The 21225-nt window shown below is 39.7% G+C and overlaps 1 protein-coding gene across 18 annotated transcripts in view; it reads right to left on the reverse strand.

The window, feature by feature from the left end:
• LOC118415840 (ELKS/Rab6-interacting/CAST family member 1-like) overlaps window positions 1-21225 on the reverse strand; it is a 69071-nt gene that overhangs the window by 7088 nt on the left and 40758 nt on the right. For 11 of the 18 annotated variants that reach the window (XM_035820682.1, XM_035820675.1, XM_035820674.1 and 8 more), the window contains exons 2-17: window positions 18287-18706; window positions 18021-18155; window positions 16413-16568; window positions 16030-16128; window positions 14966-15133; window positions 14481-14648; window positions 12869-13006; window positions 12116-12256; window positions 8356-8496; window positions 7381-7401; window positions 5656-5849; window positions 4856-4991; window positions 2720-2746; window positions 1960-2091; window positions 681-841; window positions 135-282 (exon numbers count right to left, since the gene is read on the reverse strand). In XM_035820682.1, the coding sequence (XP_035676575.1) occupies window positions 135-282; window positions 681-841; window positions 1960-2091; window positions 2720-2746; window positions 4856-4991; window positions 5656-5849; window positions 7381-7401; window positions 8356-8496; window positions 12116-12256; window positions 12869-13006; window positions 14481-14648; window positions 14966-15133; window positions 16030-16128; window positions 16413-16568; window positions 18021-18155; window positions 18287-18706 (2385 nt within the window). The remainder of the gene's footprint in view (window positions 1-134; window positions 283-680; window positions 842-1959; window positions 2092-2719; window positions 2747-4855; window positions 4992-5655; window positions 5850-7380; window positions 7402-8355; window positions 8497-12115; window positions 12257-12868; window positions 13007-14480; window positions 14649-14965; window positions 15134-16029; window positions 16129-16412; window positions 16569-18020; window positions 18156-18286; window positions 18707-21225) is intronic. The other 7 variants (XM_035820684.1, XM_035820692.1, XM_035820676.1 and 4 more) reach the window with 6 other exon arrangements.

Consider the following 21225-nt stretch of genomic DNA (forward strand, 5'->3'; position numbering starts at 1 on the left):
CAGTCAACTTTGTTCAATATGAAATGATTCCTCTAATACCCACTGCATTAGACTTCAAGTCTATTTGCAGCAGACATTATATCTTCATGTACCTTCGGTAACACACATTGACATGCAACCATCCTTAACCACACCTGTTGTTTCAGTTGTTGTACAAACTGGTCCTTTTCCCTCTTCAGCGCTGCCACATCATCAATCGTCTTCTTCTTCTTGGAGGAGGAGAGTTCCAACAGGGCGATGTTGGCATCTTTCTCACTGATGGCTGCCAGCAGCGCCTCCTGTCTGTTTATTCAAGAGCAACAACATTCACAACTTTATGCAAATATTGTCTGTCAGGGTATAGAGCTCCCTTCCTGCTGTTTACTGAAATACATACACATGTTGCAGAGGAAATCTGAAAAGTCTAGCCTTACAGTTTGTTAAAGTATGAATCCTAATCATACAGCTTCTATCTTCACATCAATCATAGCAAATGAGCAGCCCTCCTGTTGTCCTGTGACATACAAGACTGGTAGCCTCTCCATGCACAATTAGACAGGAGAATCAGCTGTCAGGTCATATTTTACAGGCATCGACAGAAAAAGTCCTTCCTGCTGAGGTAGCAGCCCGCTGCCAAATCCCCTCACTCTCAGTACTACCCCATGAAGGTTAATGAAGAAGAAAGCGAAGACATGTCTTACTTCATCTCCATAACTTCCAGCAACTGTTTTTTCCTGTCGGCACGTAGCTGGGCCAGACGGTCCTCCTTCTCCTGCAGGCTGAGTGATGTGGACGCCAACTTGGCATTGGTGGCCTGAAGGTGCTTCTTCATTCTCTCAATCTCCTGTGTCAGTTCTTCAACCTTCAGTGGGCGTTGGTGGCCTGAAGGTGCTTCTTCATTCTCTCAATCTCCTGTGTCAGTTCTTCACCTTTCAGCTTATTAGCAAAAGTTATTGTATAGAATGAAAAAGTTTTAGGAGTCTATCACTGACTTGTTTAGTTTAATCAAAAATCTATACCAACTGACATGAAGTTACTTTTTATAGACATGAAATGGGGACTTATTTGTAGGCACATGCATGCTGCATGTCCTAACTTGAGAGTGTTTTCCAAGACAGAGCAAATGTCTTGTTTTCCAGGTAACCTTTTCACAAAAGAAGAAGAATGAAGAATATTAAATGCAACAGAATCTTATATACTAACAGTGATTATGTCTTAGACATTTTATGTTAACTTGAAACATTCCTAATACTAAATGTCTGTCAAGAGTCACTTGTCATGTTTAGTCTTGCCTCGTCAGTCACAGTCATTTGCAACAGTCTGATCAGTCGCTTGGTAGAGGTTGACATAACTGAGAACTGACGGGTTGGTCCTTGAGAGGGCAAAACCATCTTCCAAAGCTGCAACCAAGTAGGTGCCCCAATCAAGGTTCAGCTTTTAAAGACGTAAGATCTGTACTTGCCAAGCAGTGACCATGGTCTATTAGTGGTGGGCCATTACTGTCAAAGTCTGTCACAAAAAAGTTATTATCATGCAAGGATATACAACAAAATAGATATATACTTAGACCTTTTGAAGGCTACTTTCCTGGCATATACATGTATGCATTGAACAAAAAAAGCAATCATGTACAAAGTATTGAAAGTTAACAACATTGTATCTTTGAAGTTAAACACTGCCTTCAATATTTGGCACATTTTGTATGTACACAGTGTACATGTACAAACAAAACGGAATGGTTTACATGAGATGTAACACTAATTTACCTTTATCCGCTGCTTTCAGAAATGGGTATTTAGGGATATGAAGTCGACAGACGGTTAGTTTATACCGTGTTGGTACACAACAAATATAGGATACCCTACAGATAAAGGTGAACTAGCGTTTTATTTTGTTCCGTCTCCAAAAATACAGATGGTTCAGCCAAGTTTATCTTGCCCCTCTTTCCTTATCTTCTATTTGTCCAGTGCCTTGATGTACCTGTTTTTCTACCGTCTGCTTGCCAGCCTGAGTCTGAGCCAGCAGCATCTCGCGCTCGGCTGTGATGTTCACACTCTGTCTCAGGGCCTCCTCCAGCTCCTCTATTCTGTCCTCCTTCTGACGAACAATCGACTGGAGAAAACAAAACAAAACATTCCTCATTATTCCGCAAACCTATTTCTTAGCTAGCCAGATTGCTTTCCAGGATACATTTTCTGTATATACAGTGTACACAAATGTCCATGACAATGGTCTCGCCAACAAGTCCTTTTCATCTTTTTGTGTAAGAGTCGTTTTCAGTCAAAATTGTTGTCCACCATGTCAAAAGAAACAGGTGCATGGTACATTTATATGGCAGAATATATAATGCACTGTACATATACAGTGTACAGATGTGAAGTTGGACAGCAGTAGAAAAGTACAGCAGGCACCACTAAATAACACTTAGGTACAAAATGTAACAGTTCAGAGACAAATGTTAATGATTAGCTGAATTTTGTGCCTGAAAGACGCATCTTGTGTACAAGACACATGAGACATTTTAAAACACAATCATGGTAAAGGTGTGGGGTGACACATACAGCAACTGCAGGTAGTTCACAACAGCACTGACATAGGAACAAAAAGATGTAAGTTACAGCTATATCAAAAAGGATGACAAAAACACAAATAACCTAAAATGTTATAAACATCATAGGGAAATCATAAGCATATATGTTGGACAAAGGACTGACTGGCTTAACAGTCCTGTAAACTTTACCTTTTCATCCATGACTCCCATTTTCAGCTGCAGAAAGGCAACATGTAACCCAGTATTTAGCAGTGTAGGTGAGAGTGCAGACTCAGTAGATTTATAGGAAAGTGTTCCTCTGTAACCAAGCCAAGTACCAGCTTTTTTCAAATGAAACAAACTAACTGATTTTGTCACAGACTGAAACCATTACAGATTTTGCAATTTGTTTCAGACATCTGCCTTGCTTTACTTTTATTGAGTACATGGCTGGGTTCCAAAACTGCAGTAGAGTTAGAATTGTAAGTGGTTTGGCCGAGAGGACACAAGCAGAATTCAGAATAGCACATTAGTCTGGCGGAGAGAATAAGTGTACCTTGCAATACACTTGGAACATAGAACTGCCCAAGAGTACATGTACAGTAGGTATGATGCTGGGTACAGTGGATGTCCATAAATAAGTAACAGTCCTGGTGTACATGTGTACCATGATTTTTGGACACCCAATTCCTCAAATGACTTCCACAGACAGCAGTTAATACGTGTGCAATACTTATGAACATCCAGCTGAAGCATAGCTTAGAAGCAGAGAATTCAAAGCATTAGTAAGAATAAAGTCACCATGCACATGGACCTTTGGATGTATGAGACACTGCATGCACCAAAGGTCATAGTTCATGCAGTAGATGTATCATGGGAAAATCGGACCAAAGTCGACAGTGATTGACCTCTGTCTGGTATTACTGATGGAGAAATGTTCACAGAGACACACCACACCACAATCTACTCTAGCCTTAGCGATGAGGAAAAACAAAACACAAAAAAAGCAAAGAAAAGTGAGAAATGGCAGACAAGCGTCAATCTCGGCCGATTTTGGTGGGTTTTCCCAACGCTGTGAGAAACGTGGGACTGGTTTTACCTTGTTAGAGCTATGATACACATATTGGACCAAGGAATCCATTACTGAGGGCAGTTGAATCTGCTGAGTCATCGTGGGGTGGGGGTGACAAATGACATTCACAATATTAGATCAGATCAACACTGTCCAGCTACAAAGGACTCACTCCTACCAGGCAGTCTCCAGATATTGTGAGGACACTCCATGACATGACGTGCATTTGGTCTATGTTACTGGAGCAGTTTGGACAAGAATTTAGATTGCAATGTATGCTCTGTGTGCTTTGGCATTCTACATGACAGTACATTAGAGAGTGCTACTGTGTCTTCAGGTGTACTGTGGACTGTTCCAATCACATGCTCTAAAGCAGACCAGCATGCTTTTAAACTTTTCTGGCATTCCACAAGCTTGCACAAATGCTGTCCATAAGATGTTTGATAAGCATTTATATCAATGTTAAACAGAAAGGTATCATTATCAGAAGATGAAGATTTTTCCTGGCATCCAGGCCAATTCATATTGGAATCTACACTCTAGCAGACCGACTAGAAGCAGGGGAGTTAGTTTCCAATAAGACAGCAGAGAAGGTTTATACTAAAACAGCCAAACAGGAAAATGGCCACATTTCATAGGATAATAAAGAAATCAATTTCTGCCTTAGAAGCAAGGTGGTTTTGTTGCTAAAAACCTAATGTTACATTTTAGCTCCAGATTATTCTGCCCATATAAACTAATCTACGGGATATTTATCTTGATGAGTTTGTCACCCTTTAATTTCAAGGTAAGCCCAATAAAGGGACATGCTAGTACAGACTGGATGGAAAGTGGAATGATATATGCCATGATCTAACACCAAACTCCAGTGATGGGATTAACAACAACCAGGCAAGCATGAAGAATGAAAGAACAGTTAGAATGGTGTTGAGGAAAGAGGCATGGTATTCAGATTTAATCGCCTGAATGTCAAGAGTATTTCACCCCAAGACAGATAATTTTGTGTAGCTTGAAACATACACCAAATGTAATTGACAATTTTATAGAAAAGTCTAATGTACATGTATGTCCATGTAGACTTGCAGAATACTGCACAATACCTGAATCCCAGCCTTCTTTACTCATTTCTATTAGAATAAAATGACTATGGATAAGATATGAAATGGAAAAGGAAGATGTGATGGAAGAAATGCAAGAGAAGAAGAAATTGAGTAAAAGAGAAATTCTACTGAATGGGATGAAAAGAAACAATGGCATGGACCATATCACCTTACCTGCATCTGCTGGGAGCTTTCTGATTGGTCGTCAGCATGCTTGCGGGCCTCCTCCAAAAGCTGTGCATTCTTCTTTTTCTCTGTTTGTTCACGATGCTTTATGGATGCCAATTTTTTGTTTGAATCACGCGTTTGTCTGAAAAATTAACAATTTTACATTATTTAGTATTAACAAACATAACAATATGCCTCAGAACTTAAAAGTCTCTTCTTCAGGACTCTAGCACCCCTATCTTAGCCTAAGCAGTATATTGAAATCGACAACCTGGGATTAGAACCTACAAACTTGTGGTGGTCTCGAACTGAAGACAGCCAACCACCGACATACACAGCATGTCTCAGCTTCAGAGTTTAATGCCACCTCTTTAGGACTCCAGTAGCAACAAGCAGTCTTGAGCAAATTGGTAGCAAACAGTTAATACCTGGGATTCTAAGCAGAAATTGTCAGCAAGCTCTCCTCAGTTTGAGACCACATTCAGTGCTCTAGCCAGCCTGAATTTTTTTCCATCCCCAGGATTTTGAATGGAAAGCCTATCAAAGGTGCAATGATCCTAGGGGGTCCGAGGGTATTTTATTTAGGAAAATTTTGAAATCTAGACCCTCTGAAATGCAACATTCTTTATTTTGAGGTGCACATTTTGCTGGTAGACTCGGCTTGGTTCATTCATATATGTACATGCCAATTTTTGTCCATCACAGAGGATGGAATGGACAAAATTTCTGTATGAGCAAAATTCCGTCAAAGAACGGAAGGATGAACACTGGCTAGAACACTGCTTGCTGATCACCACCAGTCTCACCTCTCGAGTTCCCTGATCCTGAGGTCCTTCTCATGCTTCTCATTCTCCATCTCCTTCAGGATCTCCAGCAGCCGGTCCACCTCCTGCTGGGACCGCGTCACCTCGTCACGGTACTGCTTCACCTGGTCCTCCAGCATCCCTGACTTCTCCGCAGCCTCCTTATTGGCTGCCGCCTGCTCAACAGACTCCTTGGCCTGGAGATGTTGGGAAGAAGGAGCAGAGTGAGGGACTCACCAGTGGGATTTCTGTACAGTTGACCCCTGGGGTTAGTTACCTCATCATGCCAATTCATGGGTGGAAAGAAAATGAAGCATGCAAATGAGTTTGAAAGGTTATAATTAAGCTCTTTTGAAGGACTAAAATTGACATCAATCACTATGAATAGAGATTATATACAGCCTGTATTACATGCATTCTCATCACGGCTGTGTTTGATACTGTGCTGATGTTGTTTCTTTACACTGACTTAAAGAAAAAAAACTTTGACAAGGGTTAATTTCTACTTGCAAACATTAAGGGCAAGACAATTTTTCAATTCCTTTGAAATTTGCTACTATGGGGTCAACTGTTAAGAAATCATTCATGATACTACGGCAGTTGAGGACAACATGAGACACCAACTGGCAATGCAACATATATAGGCATGATAAGACATAACATTCTACTAGCACATTGAGACATGTGTTACAGTGAGACATGAAAAGCATCCACCTGCTTTTAGCTCAACAAAATAGATGAAATTGACGTGCATTACAGAACTTTCCGTGGGTACTTGTCACCAGAATCAGAAAACCTTACCCATAAAGAGAGCTGAGAAGTTGATTCTTTAAAACCCAATCTGATGACAGGACTTTGTTATAATGTTACAATGAGGAGGAAAGAAACTTTATATTTTTGATAGGCATGAATACTTTGGAGACAGTGTTTAAAGAAGACACTACATGAGTTGCTACTTGTTAATCAGATGAGATGATTAGTCCTATGGCTGATTTTCTGATGAGGAATGCTGTTAAATAAGGGACTTTGAACGACACCTGTCATACTGTTAACTGTAGGGCCATTGATGGAGGCATAGTTAGAATGAGGAATTTGAGTGTGAACAGAACCTATGTATATGTGTTTAAATAAACTGAGGTTAAGAAATAAAAGTGGATATGAGGTGGAGAATTTAGCAAGGTTCTTACAAAGGCGGTGAGGAAAAGTTTGATGTTAATGAAATAGCAGTTGAGCTGTTGGTTTAAAGTGTAATGCATACTAAACCATGGAAAAAAAGAGCAGATTGAGACAAAGAAAAAGTTAGGTAGCATTATGTGGAGGCAAAATATCTTTGAAAATGACATCTATCATATTTCAAGTCACTTTAGTTTGACAGAATTAACACGAAATGAATGTAACTTCTGTTTTTGTTCCTTCTTGAATATGAGAGATGTCACCTTTAGGATGTCAGGAACTACCAGTCACATTGAATTTAAAAAGCCACTGGAAAGTCTGAACATTTCATCAACTTAAAGCCTTATATTTCAAATGTACCTTAAGTTGTCATAAAAATGGTACAAGTCCCTCTTTACTATGTTTTACTCTTCTACACTTTCTGTTTATGGATACATTCGACTTTCATTTTTTCAGTTCCAAATTCTGCAGTGTCTTCTTAGCAAATTGAAAGTGACCAGTGTGATGTGTATGTCATGGATGATATAAGTGGAGTATCTGATATAGCTGACTTACTGCACGGACTTGCCTTGCTTGCTGGAGGGGCAGGGAAAAGAGGTGCAGGCATTTCAGAGCATGTACAATTGGTTCATCAGTGGTCATGGAAAACTGATTACTCGGATTACAGCTGCAGCATCTCTGCCAATCATTTATACTTTATCAATTACACACAGAATGAGGGCATGTCAGTCATAAGTTGTGGTGAACTTAAGCACTGGGACAAGCTTTACATTTTGTATACTACATGTAGGATTACAAATGGGCCTATGCTACATGTAGCCATCACTACAAACAAAATCTTGGGAAACATGTTATAAAATACATGCCTAAGCCAACATAGTGACAATGCTACTCTAAACATTATAACCATGGAAAAGCTAGACAAGTGATAGCGAACAGTAACAGTTTCTATAACATGCAAACTTAACTATTTGCCCTCAATAAGGACACAGCTTGTAACAACACTGATTACGATGTGCATGATATATGCCTATCTAATATGTGCTTTCCATGCATACAACAGCAACTTAGGACTATTTCACTTACACTTTAAACACTTTTTACCTTCAAAGTTGTTTTTTTTCTAATACACATACTATGGCATCACATTAACTAGCAATGGATACATGTGCATCAAAGGACTTGTATATTTGATAACTGTAAATAATGCTTCTTTTGTGTAATCTGACCTAACTATCACACTGTTAATGTAAAGAACTCCACATTTTCAAATCATGACCTTTGTGTTAATCATTTTCCAGAACACCATCTTTGAGTTGAGAGACAAGAACATGTCATTTGAAAGATGCAACCTACTCTGAAGGGTAGCCACTTGAGTATTAGCCAAAACAATGATACGATAGGTCCTTTTTGTCCCTTATTGATCATCGAAATCTGCAATTTCCAATTAACCCTGCTGAAGCAATCTGTCTTCTAGTCAGGCCAGATTACACATCCACCATGGTACTGGAGAACCACCAGGAAACTTACCCGTTTGACTTGCATCTCAAGCTCGTTGACTTCCTCTGTTTTCTGTGACAACTGGATCTCCAGCTGCTTAAGACGCGAGTCCTTTTTCAGGCCAGCGGAGGCGAGAGAAGACGCATGTTCTTTTAGATCGAGAAGGTTGGACTGCAGGAAAAACAGAAATATGCCAGCGTAGGGTGGGGTTAGGTGAGGGTCACGGACACAGGGGAAAATCTTACATGTACTATAAGCAAAAGTAATGCCTTCAACTGAATGTGCAAGATACATAGTTATTTCAGACTTGGTATTCACATATTTCTCTATAACCTTGATGTTGCAACTCAAGAAAGTGGAGTGTGAGAAATAAGCTACATGGTGAATGACTGTTACACAAACTGGCGATGAAGAATGAAGCACACATCACATGATATCAAACATTCTACAGGAAGGAAACTGAGACTGCTTGAAAACATTTTACCAACAACATAAATGGCTATCTTATACATAAGTCTAACACAATAGTAATGTGCATGAGTAAGGCAGAAAGAAGTTGTAACGTTACTTACAAAACTTATCATAAGTGTAAGTTCAATTTTCAAATTTTTCAAGAATGTAGAAAATGTGAATGTGACGTTGTCCCTAATTCGTAACATCATCTTTCAACTCCTTTTAACATGCCGTCAATGCTAATACAAGCAAATAACTATATGTTTTAAATTTCAATGTTCTCTATTAATAATTCTTCTTCCTCTAATCATGCTGAAAGGGTATATGGTTTTTGCAAGAACAAATGTAGGCTTCACAAAGTTACCTAAGGACAGCTAACACATGATAGTGCTTTTACTGTCAATGTGTCCCTTGCATTGATCAGGAAACTTCCAGTACAAATCATTACATGGAGATGAGTTTGACCTTTTTTGTCTTTCGCCGCGCTTCCGCGGCGAAAGGCAATCAGACCGATATTAGATTTCTGTCCGTCTGTCCGTCCGTCCGTCCGTCCGGGTCGACCATGCCATACCGTGCTAGCGAGATATTCTACCCTGCAGATTCGACGGTATGTAACGTTATGACATACGTATCGGCCTACCATGAATGTGCTGCTTGGTTTGCGGTCCATGCCATATCGTGCTAGCGAGATATTCTACCCTGCAGATTCGACGGTATGTAACGTTATGACATACGTATCGGCCTACCATGAATGTGCTGCTTGGTTTCTGTATGGCTTATAAGCAGGAATTTGCAGAGACGGATGTGAACGGTGAGGATTTCTTCGTAAGATTGTATACAATTTATAAACTAACATGTTCGCTGTTTGGTTATAATAAAACAGACATTGTAGAGAACAGTTTGACATGTCATTTACTTTGTTTTATGGAAAATCACCGCTACAAAATCTAGAATTGTGTAAGATGCGTGCGCCGCATCTGACATGGTGTGGGAGGGGGGCGTATTCGGAAATTTCTTACTCTAAGAAATTTCAGGCTATTTTCGTGTAACAAACTTCTTTCAGCAAAATAGTAGCCCTCGGATGCGTTGAAAATAGAATTACCCACATTTAATTTATAATTTCGAAAGGGAAGATTCTGACCGAGCTCGACGGAGTGAGTCTGACGCGTGACGTCACGACTCCGTCAAGTAAAAGCATAATTGCGTTACTAAAAGAAACGAAACGTTCCATTAAACATACCACGGACCTGTTTTAGTTTAAAATATCTACCTTTCACATGATCTTGCCATTAAAAAAAATATTTCCATTACTGTATATGCCATGTTAATATTTTATGTTCAGTTGTTTATGGTGACAATACTTTGTTTGTTCTTGCAGAAATTCAGGACACATCTACTGATAAATTTGATTACTACAGTGCACTTTCATAAAACCCTGTTGTACTGTAACAGAGCCGTTCTTAACAGCGAAACAATCCGAATAAAGTTAACATCATTCATGCAGTTGTGTTATTATACAGTTCAAGTAAAATATACTCTGTGAGAACCACTACCTTACTAAACAGTTATATAACCTAGCACTTGACCAAACTGTGCCAGAGCTGCCAACGTTGCAGACTTGGCACCCACGCTTGACCAAACTATGCCAAACAATTTTACCTACACAATATAAGTAAGCGAAAGACTAGCTTTTTTCAGAAGCTCTTGTTACAACATAATTACTTCTAAGGTGCAAAGGACATAAAAATTAGGACAGCTGTGGGACCAATAGCAATATCTGCAGGGAGACATCGACCACAGTCTGCACCATTCTGGACCTTCAGTACTGTAATGTTCCACTCCAAGCAGTATAATGAATATAGGGACACAATGACCCACATTTCAAGGGTTTAAGGTATTTCTGTTTAAAAAAAATGTGGTACCAGTGACTGTACTATGCTTTTACCTGTGACTGTACTATGCTTTTAACATTGCCAAAAAGGAAAGTTCATGGATTGGATGGACCGGATTTCTGACCGAATTTCTGACAGGATTTCTGCCATGATTTCCGTCTGGACTTCTGACTGGATCTCCGAACAGATTTCTGTCTGGATTTCTGACCAGATTTCTGTCCAGACTTCTGTCTGGATTTCTGTCCGGATTTCTGTCTGGATTGCTGACCTCATTTCTGACCGCATCTCTGACCAGATTTGTGACCGCATTTCTGACCACATTTCTGTCTGTAGAGTTGATGTTACATTCTAATACACCAAAGCCAGAATGTTAAATAAGCCAAACATTTTGACTATTTGCCACCCATTCAGCTTTGGGTCTACATTATTTTACAACCTTATGGACTCAGTATCTTTATTACCTTCCTGATATGACCCAGAGGCATCATATTCTAGAAACTAAAGGGCTGTCAAAGTGGAAGATAAAAGAAGCTATTTACTGTGCATCTAGGACACTTCAATCAATCTCTGTCTAGTGAAAGAAACAATAAGGCCATCGGTAAATGGCAAAAGATGCGCTAATACCAAACTTGTATGCTTTTTATCAGCTGGAATAGTAACCCAAAAGGCCTAAGAGCAATTGAACCCCATTTTTCAATAATCTGCTGATATCGTGTCAAAGGACAATGAAAAACAACACACTTTTCTCATGGAAACAGTGCAGCATTTATGCTAGTCAGAGATGAATATTCCTGCCATACTGAAAGCACAGCAATTACGTGTGAGACAGGCACTTCATGATGAGTTAGACTGTGAGGCTGCAATAGTAGTATTCTACATGTACATTGACCTCAGTGACCTTATTCACTATGACAGAGGGCTTCACACTGGGTACTACAGAATAAGGGTCAGGGCAGAGTACTGACAATGAAGATCAATGTAGAATATCTCGTCAAGGAAAACACAGGACGTACAACATGTACATGACAACAAGTCTGCAACGAGACGTCACAGTTACAGGTTACGCAGTAAAGGCTTCATCAGGCTTACAGTACATTCTAATGGTTACTGTAGTTCACCTTTATTCACATGGTAACCTATATCCGTATGTTTTTAAAAACGAGATATGTAGGAATATCTGGTCAACGGACGTTGGTTTTATATTGCAATATTTTCACATCATTCCTGTCTGAAACACTCGTCTGTCGACTTGATATCCCTAAATACTTTGATTTTATATAAAACGGATAATGGTTACCCCGGGGATAAAGGTGAACTAGCGTTACATGTATGTTCCAAAACAGACAAAATAATGGTGTTGATGAGCATATATGCACCAAGGAAATGGGAAAGTGCCTATAGTAAACACCATTGGCCCACAACACTCCTGTCTGTTCCAAGCTCACCTGGTTCTCAGCCAACTCATTCTGCAGGGTCTCCAATTTGTCCTTCAGCTCTTTGTTCTCCTTCGTCAAGTTATCTTGTTCCTCCTGTCGCTCGCCCTCTGAACGCTCTCTTTGTGATTTCAGTCTCTCTATCTGCCGCTCCTACATGTGCGTGATAATAAGACATTCAGGGGCAGAACTCATTTCAAGTTGAGTTCAGTATCCTGGTAACAGTTTGATAAACATACAATACATTTTGTATTTCCTATCATCGGTCCTTAACAATTCTAAATCGTCAGTCATGATGATAAATAAAAAGTCATAATAATGAGCCATGAGATAATTTGTCAGCCTAGTCTACTGTCATCTTAAGTCTGTCTACTGGCTGAATGTCTGTCACAGTCCAACCTGTCCAGTCTGTCCCCTCTGTCTCTTGTATCTCCATTTGTCACTCATCTGTTCGTGGTAAGTACAGTATTTAGAATAAGTCATGGTGAAACACTACAGACTGCATGTGTCAATTACTGTTAAGATAAATGTTTTTAAAGTACACTGTCATTGTTGGAATAAATTAGTCTATTATATGCCAAAAAGCAGTTACTCAACCAACTGGATATGATTTTGGAAGAATCCAGTTGTTTGAGTAACTGCTATTTGGTGTATCTTATTACCTGGATGTCTAACCTTCATCAACGTAATCAGTCTATTAAACCCTTTGTTCCAGACAAACACATCATCAGAGCTAACAGTAATTTGTGACAACGAACACCATACCTTCTCGCTGAGTGCCTCTTCTAAAGTGATAAGAGCACTGTCCGAGTTACTAGTGTCCTGCTGAAGTGACTTGACTCTTTCCTTCATGGTGGAGATCTGCTTGTCCTTATCCTTTAGCTGCTCCTCAAGATTCTCATTCTAAAAACATCATCAAGAAAATAGCTTAGCTTTGCTTTGTTTTGTTTTAGCCATATCATTCTCTAAGCTGACCACATGAAACCAAAATTAAGGAGAAGTAGAGTTCGGCGACCTCATACCTCCATGAAATATTCAGTGTTTTTGTCGATTTTATGTTTGTTGATTATGACTTGTATGTAATGGTATTCATGTTATTTCTACTAGTTGTGTGGATAGTTATCACATGGGCACCATGGTAACATGCAACAGGTGTGGGGAATCTTTATGATGTTTACATTATCACGTTATGATAGTACTGGCAACATGCAAATAAATGCACTACGATGTCAACTGTATATTGCAGATATAGGGGTGATTTCTTATATTATTACATCGATTATATCGACAGATACGAGGCCCCAAATCTAATCACTTCCAACTATCATCACACCCCACCAACACATCAAGTATGAAACCAATCCACCCAGCTGTTCTTGAGTCGAGGCTATCATTTCCCCCAAACAGTTGTTGTCAACTGATCCAAAAAAAACAACATAATGTTCATGGTTATCACTGGCGAAACAAATCACCTCACCATCTGCTTGGAGATAAGGTGATTAACAAAGAGGGAAACCACGATGACTGTTCCAATATATCGCACATATAGGGATGATTTCTTATATTATTACATCGATTATATCGACAGATACGAGGCCCAAAATCTAGTTACTTCCAGCTATCATCACACCCCACCAACACATCAAGTATGAAACCAATCCATCCAGCCGTTCTTGAGTCGAGGCTATCGTTTCCCCCAAACAGTTGTTGTCAACTGATAAAAAAAAACATATGTTCATGGCTATCACTGACGAAACAAATCACCTCACCACCTGCTTGGAGATAAGGTGATTAACAAAGAGGGAAACCACGATGCCTGTACCAATATATTGCAGATATAGGGGTGATTTCTGATATTATTACATCAATTATAACGACAGATACGGCTCCCAAAATCTCATCGATTCAAGCTTTCATCACACCCCACCAACACAACAAGTATGAAACCAATCCATCCAGCCGTTCTTGAGTAATCATCTACACAGACAGAGACACATAACAGAAAATATAACCTCCATTCCATGACATTTCATGGAGGTAATAAATGCACATCTTTGCAAGACTAAAACCACAAATGATTATTATGTACAATGTGAACTATAATGAAAAGCATTTTGTTTTTTGCTTGAGTAAATAATGACTGTATCTCATGCACAGCAAAAGTGGCCATTTTTCAAACATACTTTCAATTGATAAACCTGGTCATTAATCATTGCCATCCCCAGCTTAGAAGATCACTGCAACATTCATTGGAGACACTAAAGGATTCTGGCTGTCAATTTACCAATGACTAAAGGATTTACACATCATTTCACATCCCAATCTTGCTAACAAGACCCCATTGCGGTCCAATGAAGATGTCAATCATCCCGCCCACCTTTCTCTGCAGCACAGTGATCTTCCGCTCCTTGATGTCCATCATATCCTTGACCTCTGTCAGCTCGGAGCTGTGTTTGTTCTTCTCCGAGCTGAAAGAGGAGATTTGCTTGTTCTTCTTCTCCAAGAGTTGATCCTTCTCTTCCAACCGCATCCGCATCGAGTCAATCTGGAGGGTCGGCAATAATTCATTTTTTTTAGACCTCGGGTGTTGAAGGAAGGAAGACAACACCATTTTCTCCATTTCCGGCATGAAAATAATTCAGATATTATTCCATCTTATGTGATTTTTGGCAGTTTATGTGCAAATGGAGATAAGGGAGTCCTAAAAAAATCATTCAGAAAAAATTCTGGAGAGAATGGTGAACTACTCTTCTTGCTTGATACCTTACCCAAATGGTTCAAGAACCATCCAATGATACTGCAGTTATCTTTCTACCACAAAAACACAACATGTCAGCTGGTACAAACTTCAGAACTACTCACATCTGCTGACAGGATCTTGGAGTGTTCCTCCTTGGCAGCCAGGGACTCCTTTAAGACGTCGATGTGTTGCTGCTGGTCCTTGAGCTGGTTGTGCATGGTGTCCACCTTAGTCTGCATGGTCAGCATTTCTGTCTCCTTCTTGTTCAGTTCTGACTTCAGCTGGTCAATCTAAGAAATAACAACAGAGAACAACAAGGGCACAAACACTTAGTGTAATTACAGGAATACAGTTTGATTCCCTTGAACCAGAAAAGGCCTGCCCAATGCAGTATGCAGAATACTGTCAGTGAAACCAACCATCATATCATAAGACATGATATAGATGTTTGTTACATCAAGTCAATCCTTGATACAGGAGTTAAGACTCAGGCAACAGATACATTTTTGTAATTGTGAGTGTAAAATGTGACAACAGACTTAAAAATGCCTTGAAAGTGCCACTTATTAACTAAAAAAAAACACCATTACTACCCAAGCTCTACTCAGACTAAGAGTTACATACAGACATGTTTTAGGGTAATGAAATAGGAAAAGTGTAAGACAGTATTTTTTCATGTGGTTGCTTAAAATCTACCATTGGCATCAATGTGAAGCTGGACAACTTCAAAGCTGGAAATACTGCAAGAAGTGAAATTGAACCAAATCCCTACTTGATTGTTGAGAAGACTTGTTGGAAATGTTAGTAAATGCTGCAGTTTCTACATGACTAGTGATCTACATGTATGTATGAATGATACAGTAAGGCTGTGGAGTGCAGGGCTAGACAGACCCATCACCGTGTCAGCTACCTGACACACACCTAATGAAGAAAAATGCATAAGGATGCATTATTGTTTATACCATAATGAGTTTCTATGATGGAGTGACAATTTTCTGTCAACTGGAATAATATACATGTATCATGTACTGCTGCTCATCTACAGGAAAGGCGCCTGCCTGAGAAATGATGGATAGAAAAAAATTAAGGTCAGAAGCAGCGAGAGAAGTTCCCGTCACCAGCATTGCACCACTAATTTACCACCACCCTAGCAACCATCACCATAGCAACCGTCACCGAGTGGTACCTTGTCCAGCACGAAAGCCTCTGCTCGGGGTGAGAGAGGCGTCACGTTTTCCAATGGCTGTGAAGAGTTACTATCGTCCGACGTATACCTGCCATTTTCCTGGGGAGAGAAAAGGACTCATCTCTTGCTAATCTTTCCTGACATTGTGTGGGATGTACAGGGTACAGACATAGTGTAAAATTTCAAGAAGAGCTGCCATACTGTTGTTTGAATGTATCACAGCTGCCATGGACAATTTATTTCTGATATGCGTGTATCAATGTATGAAGCTACTGCCGATTCGAATACCTACAAAATATAGTATCTAAGATAACTGAAAGAAGTAATTTACTACACAATCCTTGAAACAATAAAGGACTTCTTTTGCAGATAACCAGTGCTACCTTGTTCTTCATGAACTTGGAGTGAGACTTGTAGACCTCCAGCTGCTTCACTTCCTCCTCTCGCTCTTCTGAGCTGACAGCACCGTTGGACCGCAGCGACATCAAGTCCTCCTCAAACTCACGCAGCTGCTTCTCCAGCTGACAGATCTTCTTCTCCTGCAAAGTTAAAGCCAATTTGATATGACATGTTTGACATCTGATATATGTGATACTGAATGCTTTTACATCAGATTTTGAAGAAGTGTATTGTTAACGTAAATGAGCAGATATAACAGTTTGTTTAAAGAGGAGCTTTCTTGCATCCAAGCCAAGATCTAGAAAAGCACTTCTAAACATCAAATTGTTCCAAACATCATGCTGAGAATTTTAATCCAAGTACAAAGGAAAATTTCTGCACTACTTTTTAAAAGGCAATAACCTTGAGGTGTTGCCAAAATGTGATAGATATATGCTATCTATAACGGGAGGTGCCCCAACACGGTACGCTTTTTCTTGCGCTCAAACTCATGGCGCTCCATCGCTAGTTGCCTGAGAGTGGTCAAATTTTGATGACTGAATTTTTTACTCATAGATTTGAACAACATACTTGAATAAGAAATGCATTCATGTGGTTAATGAACCTTTCGCGCTGCGTGTTACAAGCGGCAAACACTGAGAGACAATTTCGTGTATGTAACCTTCCAATTTTGTGCTACGCTGGACAGTGTGCCTAACTCGGTACGCTTTTTTTATATTTTGCTCTCTTCAGAAGTAAGTGGTAAATTTAAGTACACAGAAAAAAAATTAATAGTATGATATTTTAGCTTTCTTTTGACAGTAAAATCGTGACTGTATGTACTTCTTGTCTCACATGAGGAAGGCCGTACCTAGAACAATCCAGCTGATGTTTTACGGGCAACGGGCTGAATGCACTGATTGTGAATGCCCGACTAAAAAAAACATTACGAAAAAACGACACCGCCAACATCAACAAAACTCCGTCTGATTATATGAAAATATCATCTACATCTCTCTGTCAAGTCTTATTTTCATAGACAGCACGAATCATTTGTTACAGTCAAATAAATCTTTGGAGCGTTCTCTAGTCTGCCATCTTCACGGCCACACTCCCTTGGGAGTACAATGGTGGCAATGTTTATGTCGCTTCCTTTTGGTTGCTTTTCTACTCAACAAACATTTGAAGACCCATATTCATAGTGTTTTATGGAACTTTATTTGTGTGTATCATGGCAGTTGTATGACTGCTTGAAAGAATTCGTATAGTTAGCGACACGAGCCGCCAATACGCAGAGGCCGGTGACCGCAGTGATTCAGCACTGTCAACATTACTGTTAGAATTCTGCTCTTAAAAAACATGAAGTAAATATGTTAAAGTATACTTGGAATGCAAATTAAAGCTGTGTGCATGGGCTTGGTTTATTTACCTTTGTAATCAGCATAGTCAGTGGCAACAAACACGGTGCACTTATGGATAATAAGATGAGCAAAAATCCGTACCGTCTTACGACGGGGACCGTCTTAGGGCGGCCCCCGTTATACAATAAAGCCATTAGGGAAACTGACGTCTTCTTTTCTGGGACTTCAAAGAAAGTTTACCAATTATCTTACCTTGGACTCTATGATGGCCTGCAGTGCGGTGACCTTGGGAAGGTCGTTCTGCTGACCGTTGCGCTGCATGTGGTGGTGACTGTGGGAACCATGGGAACGGAGTTGGTGGCTGTTGTCCGAATACTTCAGGAGTTCCTGCGAAATACAGTCAGACACACCAGTCATGGTTGTAGGACCAAGAAAACACAGAAAAGCATTGAGAAATAAGTTGCTGACTGGCATTTCCACACAAATAATACATAACCCCAACATGTAACAGGTCGCACCTCCTTAAGGTTGTTGATGTCTCTGTCACGCATCTCCAGGCTGGACTCCAGGTGTGTCACTTTGGCCTCTGCTTCAATCATCTTGCTCTTGACACGATCATAATCCCCCCTCTCCTCCTCCATACTCTTCATGGCTAACCCCTTACTCTGCAGCATTTCTAACAGCTTCTTGATGGACTCATCGCGGGCCGACAGCGTCTGTTTCTGGGTCTCGATGCGTATCTCCAACTCCTCCACTGTCTTGCGTAAAAGGAACAGTTCCTTGTTTTTCCGCTCGTTTTCGGACCACAAGGTTTCATAGTCCAGGTCTGATTGGGAGCAGGATGTTCCAGGTTTGACAGTCCCCTCCTGGAAGAGTTGGTTGAGGTCTCGCTGGGTTCGCAGTTCATCTTGTAGGGCTTGGATGGTCAGTTGGTGGTGCTGCAGAAACAGAATAAGAAATTTTGAGCATTTTGTCATCCTTGTTACTTGTAACATAGATGGTTCAACACAAGCAATGTGTTATCACTACACATGTGACTGTGTGATGCATGTACAGTGTGCAGTGTTAATAAGAAATGTCAGTGTGTGCTTACCACCTCCTGCTGTAATATTCTGCATTAAAAAAAGACTACCACTTATTTTAGGGTTTGTGCTTGAATTCATCTTAGCTCATCAATACTTGTAAAGCCCTGAAGCCTAGACTGTGTAACTTTGAGATTTAACAAACATATCACTTATATAACGATTCCCATGGAACTACTCGTAGCATTTCAACCTTGTCAGGTTGTTAACCCAAACCACCTTCTAGTTGCAAGTAATGGAACAGACAACACATACATGACTTGATGACATGACTGCTATTTCATAATGCGATCAAAGCAAAAGCTATTTTTTCTTTTACAAGCCATTACTTGTACACACTAATAATCAATAAATGAAAAAACACCACAGGGGGGACAAAGATGAGTGACTTCAAAGGACTAGGCCTAGCAACACACACACATGTGTAAGCATCCTAAGCCTTCTGACCTGACCATTGAGAAGACTATGTCATTTATCACATATCTATGCACATATCTATGCACACATCTCAGATATTTTGTTTGGTACTTTGACATGCAATCTATTCATTCCAAAACCAAACAGAAAAATGCTTGTAGATAATAAGTTGTCCTGAAAAATGCATATTTAACAATGTGAATAGACCTAATTGATAGGTTAATTGAATATTGGCTAATGTGGTTAAGAGAAATTTTAGAATTCTAGAATTCTAAGGAATATTCCTCTAACTGACTTAATCATTTTGTGACATCTGACTGAAACTTTGATATTGTTTACTGTTTTGCATTTAACTAATGTGAATAAAACCATGCAGCGAATCATAACATGATAAATGTTAAGTACACCATTCAGTTTTACAACCATGAATGTGCGGCTAATTTTCCGGTGCTTTGGTCGTTCTGGACAATGCGCTTTTGCACCTGACTGGTAGCTGTATTCACCTGGGAGCAATTACCTCAGATGAAATATTCATGCTCTGCAGGTTTAAATGAAATGAGCAGCAGCATTTCAGACTAATGCCTTTTATTTCCATCTCATGTTGGGCCATGCTAAATTACACCGAAGAAAATGAGAGTCAATATACTTCAAGCAGTGTGATAAATGGATTTAAGGGGCACATAAGACAGACTTTGCAAGTTTTTTTCTTATGGCAAAGTCTGCAGAGTGTATGATATTCCATAGGAGTGTCAACTTCAGCAGAATGTATTCCTTTTACTTTGTAGACAAGTATCAAGTACAAGGGCAGACGGCCTGACATGATGATCATCATGAGTTGAATAGTAAGGATGACCTGTTTTATAATCAGCCATGCCAAGACCATCAGTGCTCGGAAGCCCATGACTGCACCCCATAAACCACAGCCTGTCCTTCACTCACTGTCTGTATTATCAAACTACTGGTAGATTCCAGGAAAGCATTTTGCATTTCTTTTATCTATGCAGTTACAAGCTTCATAGACAGCTATACAACTATAGACAGCACCAACTTTTCCATTTCAATCTCAGTATGATCCTTGTAACACGCTCCAGTTAGCAACATTTCCACCATGTAATTTCCCCAATGATTGAGTTCCATGTCCTTACAGCGAATTTAGAGGAGTGGGGCAGAAAAGTGAGAAATGGGACACTATCGCACAACATCATCAAGAAAAGGAAATTAAAGTAGTGTATCAAGCCAAGAAGTGAAAACTCTGCCAAGGGCTTAGTCCTTACTGCTAATTTCAGGTAACATTTCTATGCCCATTAACTCACAATAATATCTGGAATGCACTGATCAGAGCTGATGAGTTGACCTGGACATTTCTGGGTCATGGAGCCAGCAAATGCCACCCCACCCCCAACATGTGGGTAATTGCAACACTGGACTCTAATCAGTACACTAAAGAAACCAATAATTGAAAGACTCTGTGACCTGTGTCTTATATTGGAGTAAGCAGGAGAGTGTATAACCAGGGTTGATAACATTGCTAATACACATGTAGGTATTGCAGTATTGCATATTGACAGCATTAGGTATTGCAGAAAGACATGGGATTCCATGCTGATATTTGAAGCTTTTAATGGATGAGTCATGGAACACTACTTTTACAGAATGGTACTGACATATATGCTTTACTAACTTTTAATTTACTGACATAGAATCCATTCCAAGACACCATGCGGATGTTTGTTGCCATTGTTTAGAATTGATTTTAAAGTTTTGTAATTATATGTCTAGGACATTTGATACTTTAGAAATATTTGTAACACTGTTTCAACTTTATAAATATTTCCCTGGTCCTGTAAAACTTTGGAAATATTCATGGTGTGGAATTGGATACTTCTAATGGTTTCTAAATAATGATAACAGCATTCTACCATTATTTACCATTTTCTACCATTTTTTGTAAATGGTTC

The sequence above is a fragment of the Branchiostoma floridae genome, chromosome 5 (genome assembly GCF_000003815.2).
Source record: "Branchiostoma floridae strain S238N-H82 chromosome 5, Bfl_VNyyK, whole genome shotgun sequence".
Lineage (NCBI taxonomy): Eukaryota > Metazoa > Chordata > Leptocardii > Amphioxiformes > Branchiostomatidae > Branchiostoma > Branchiostoma floridae.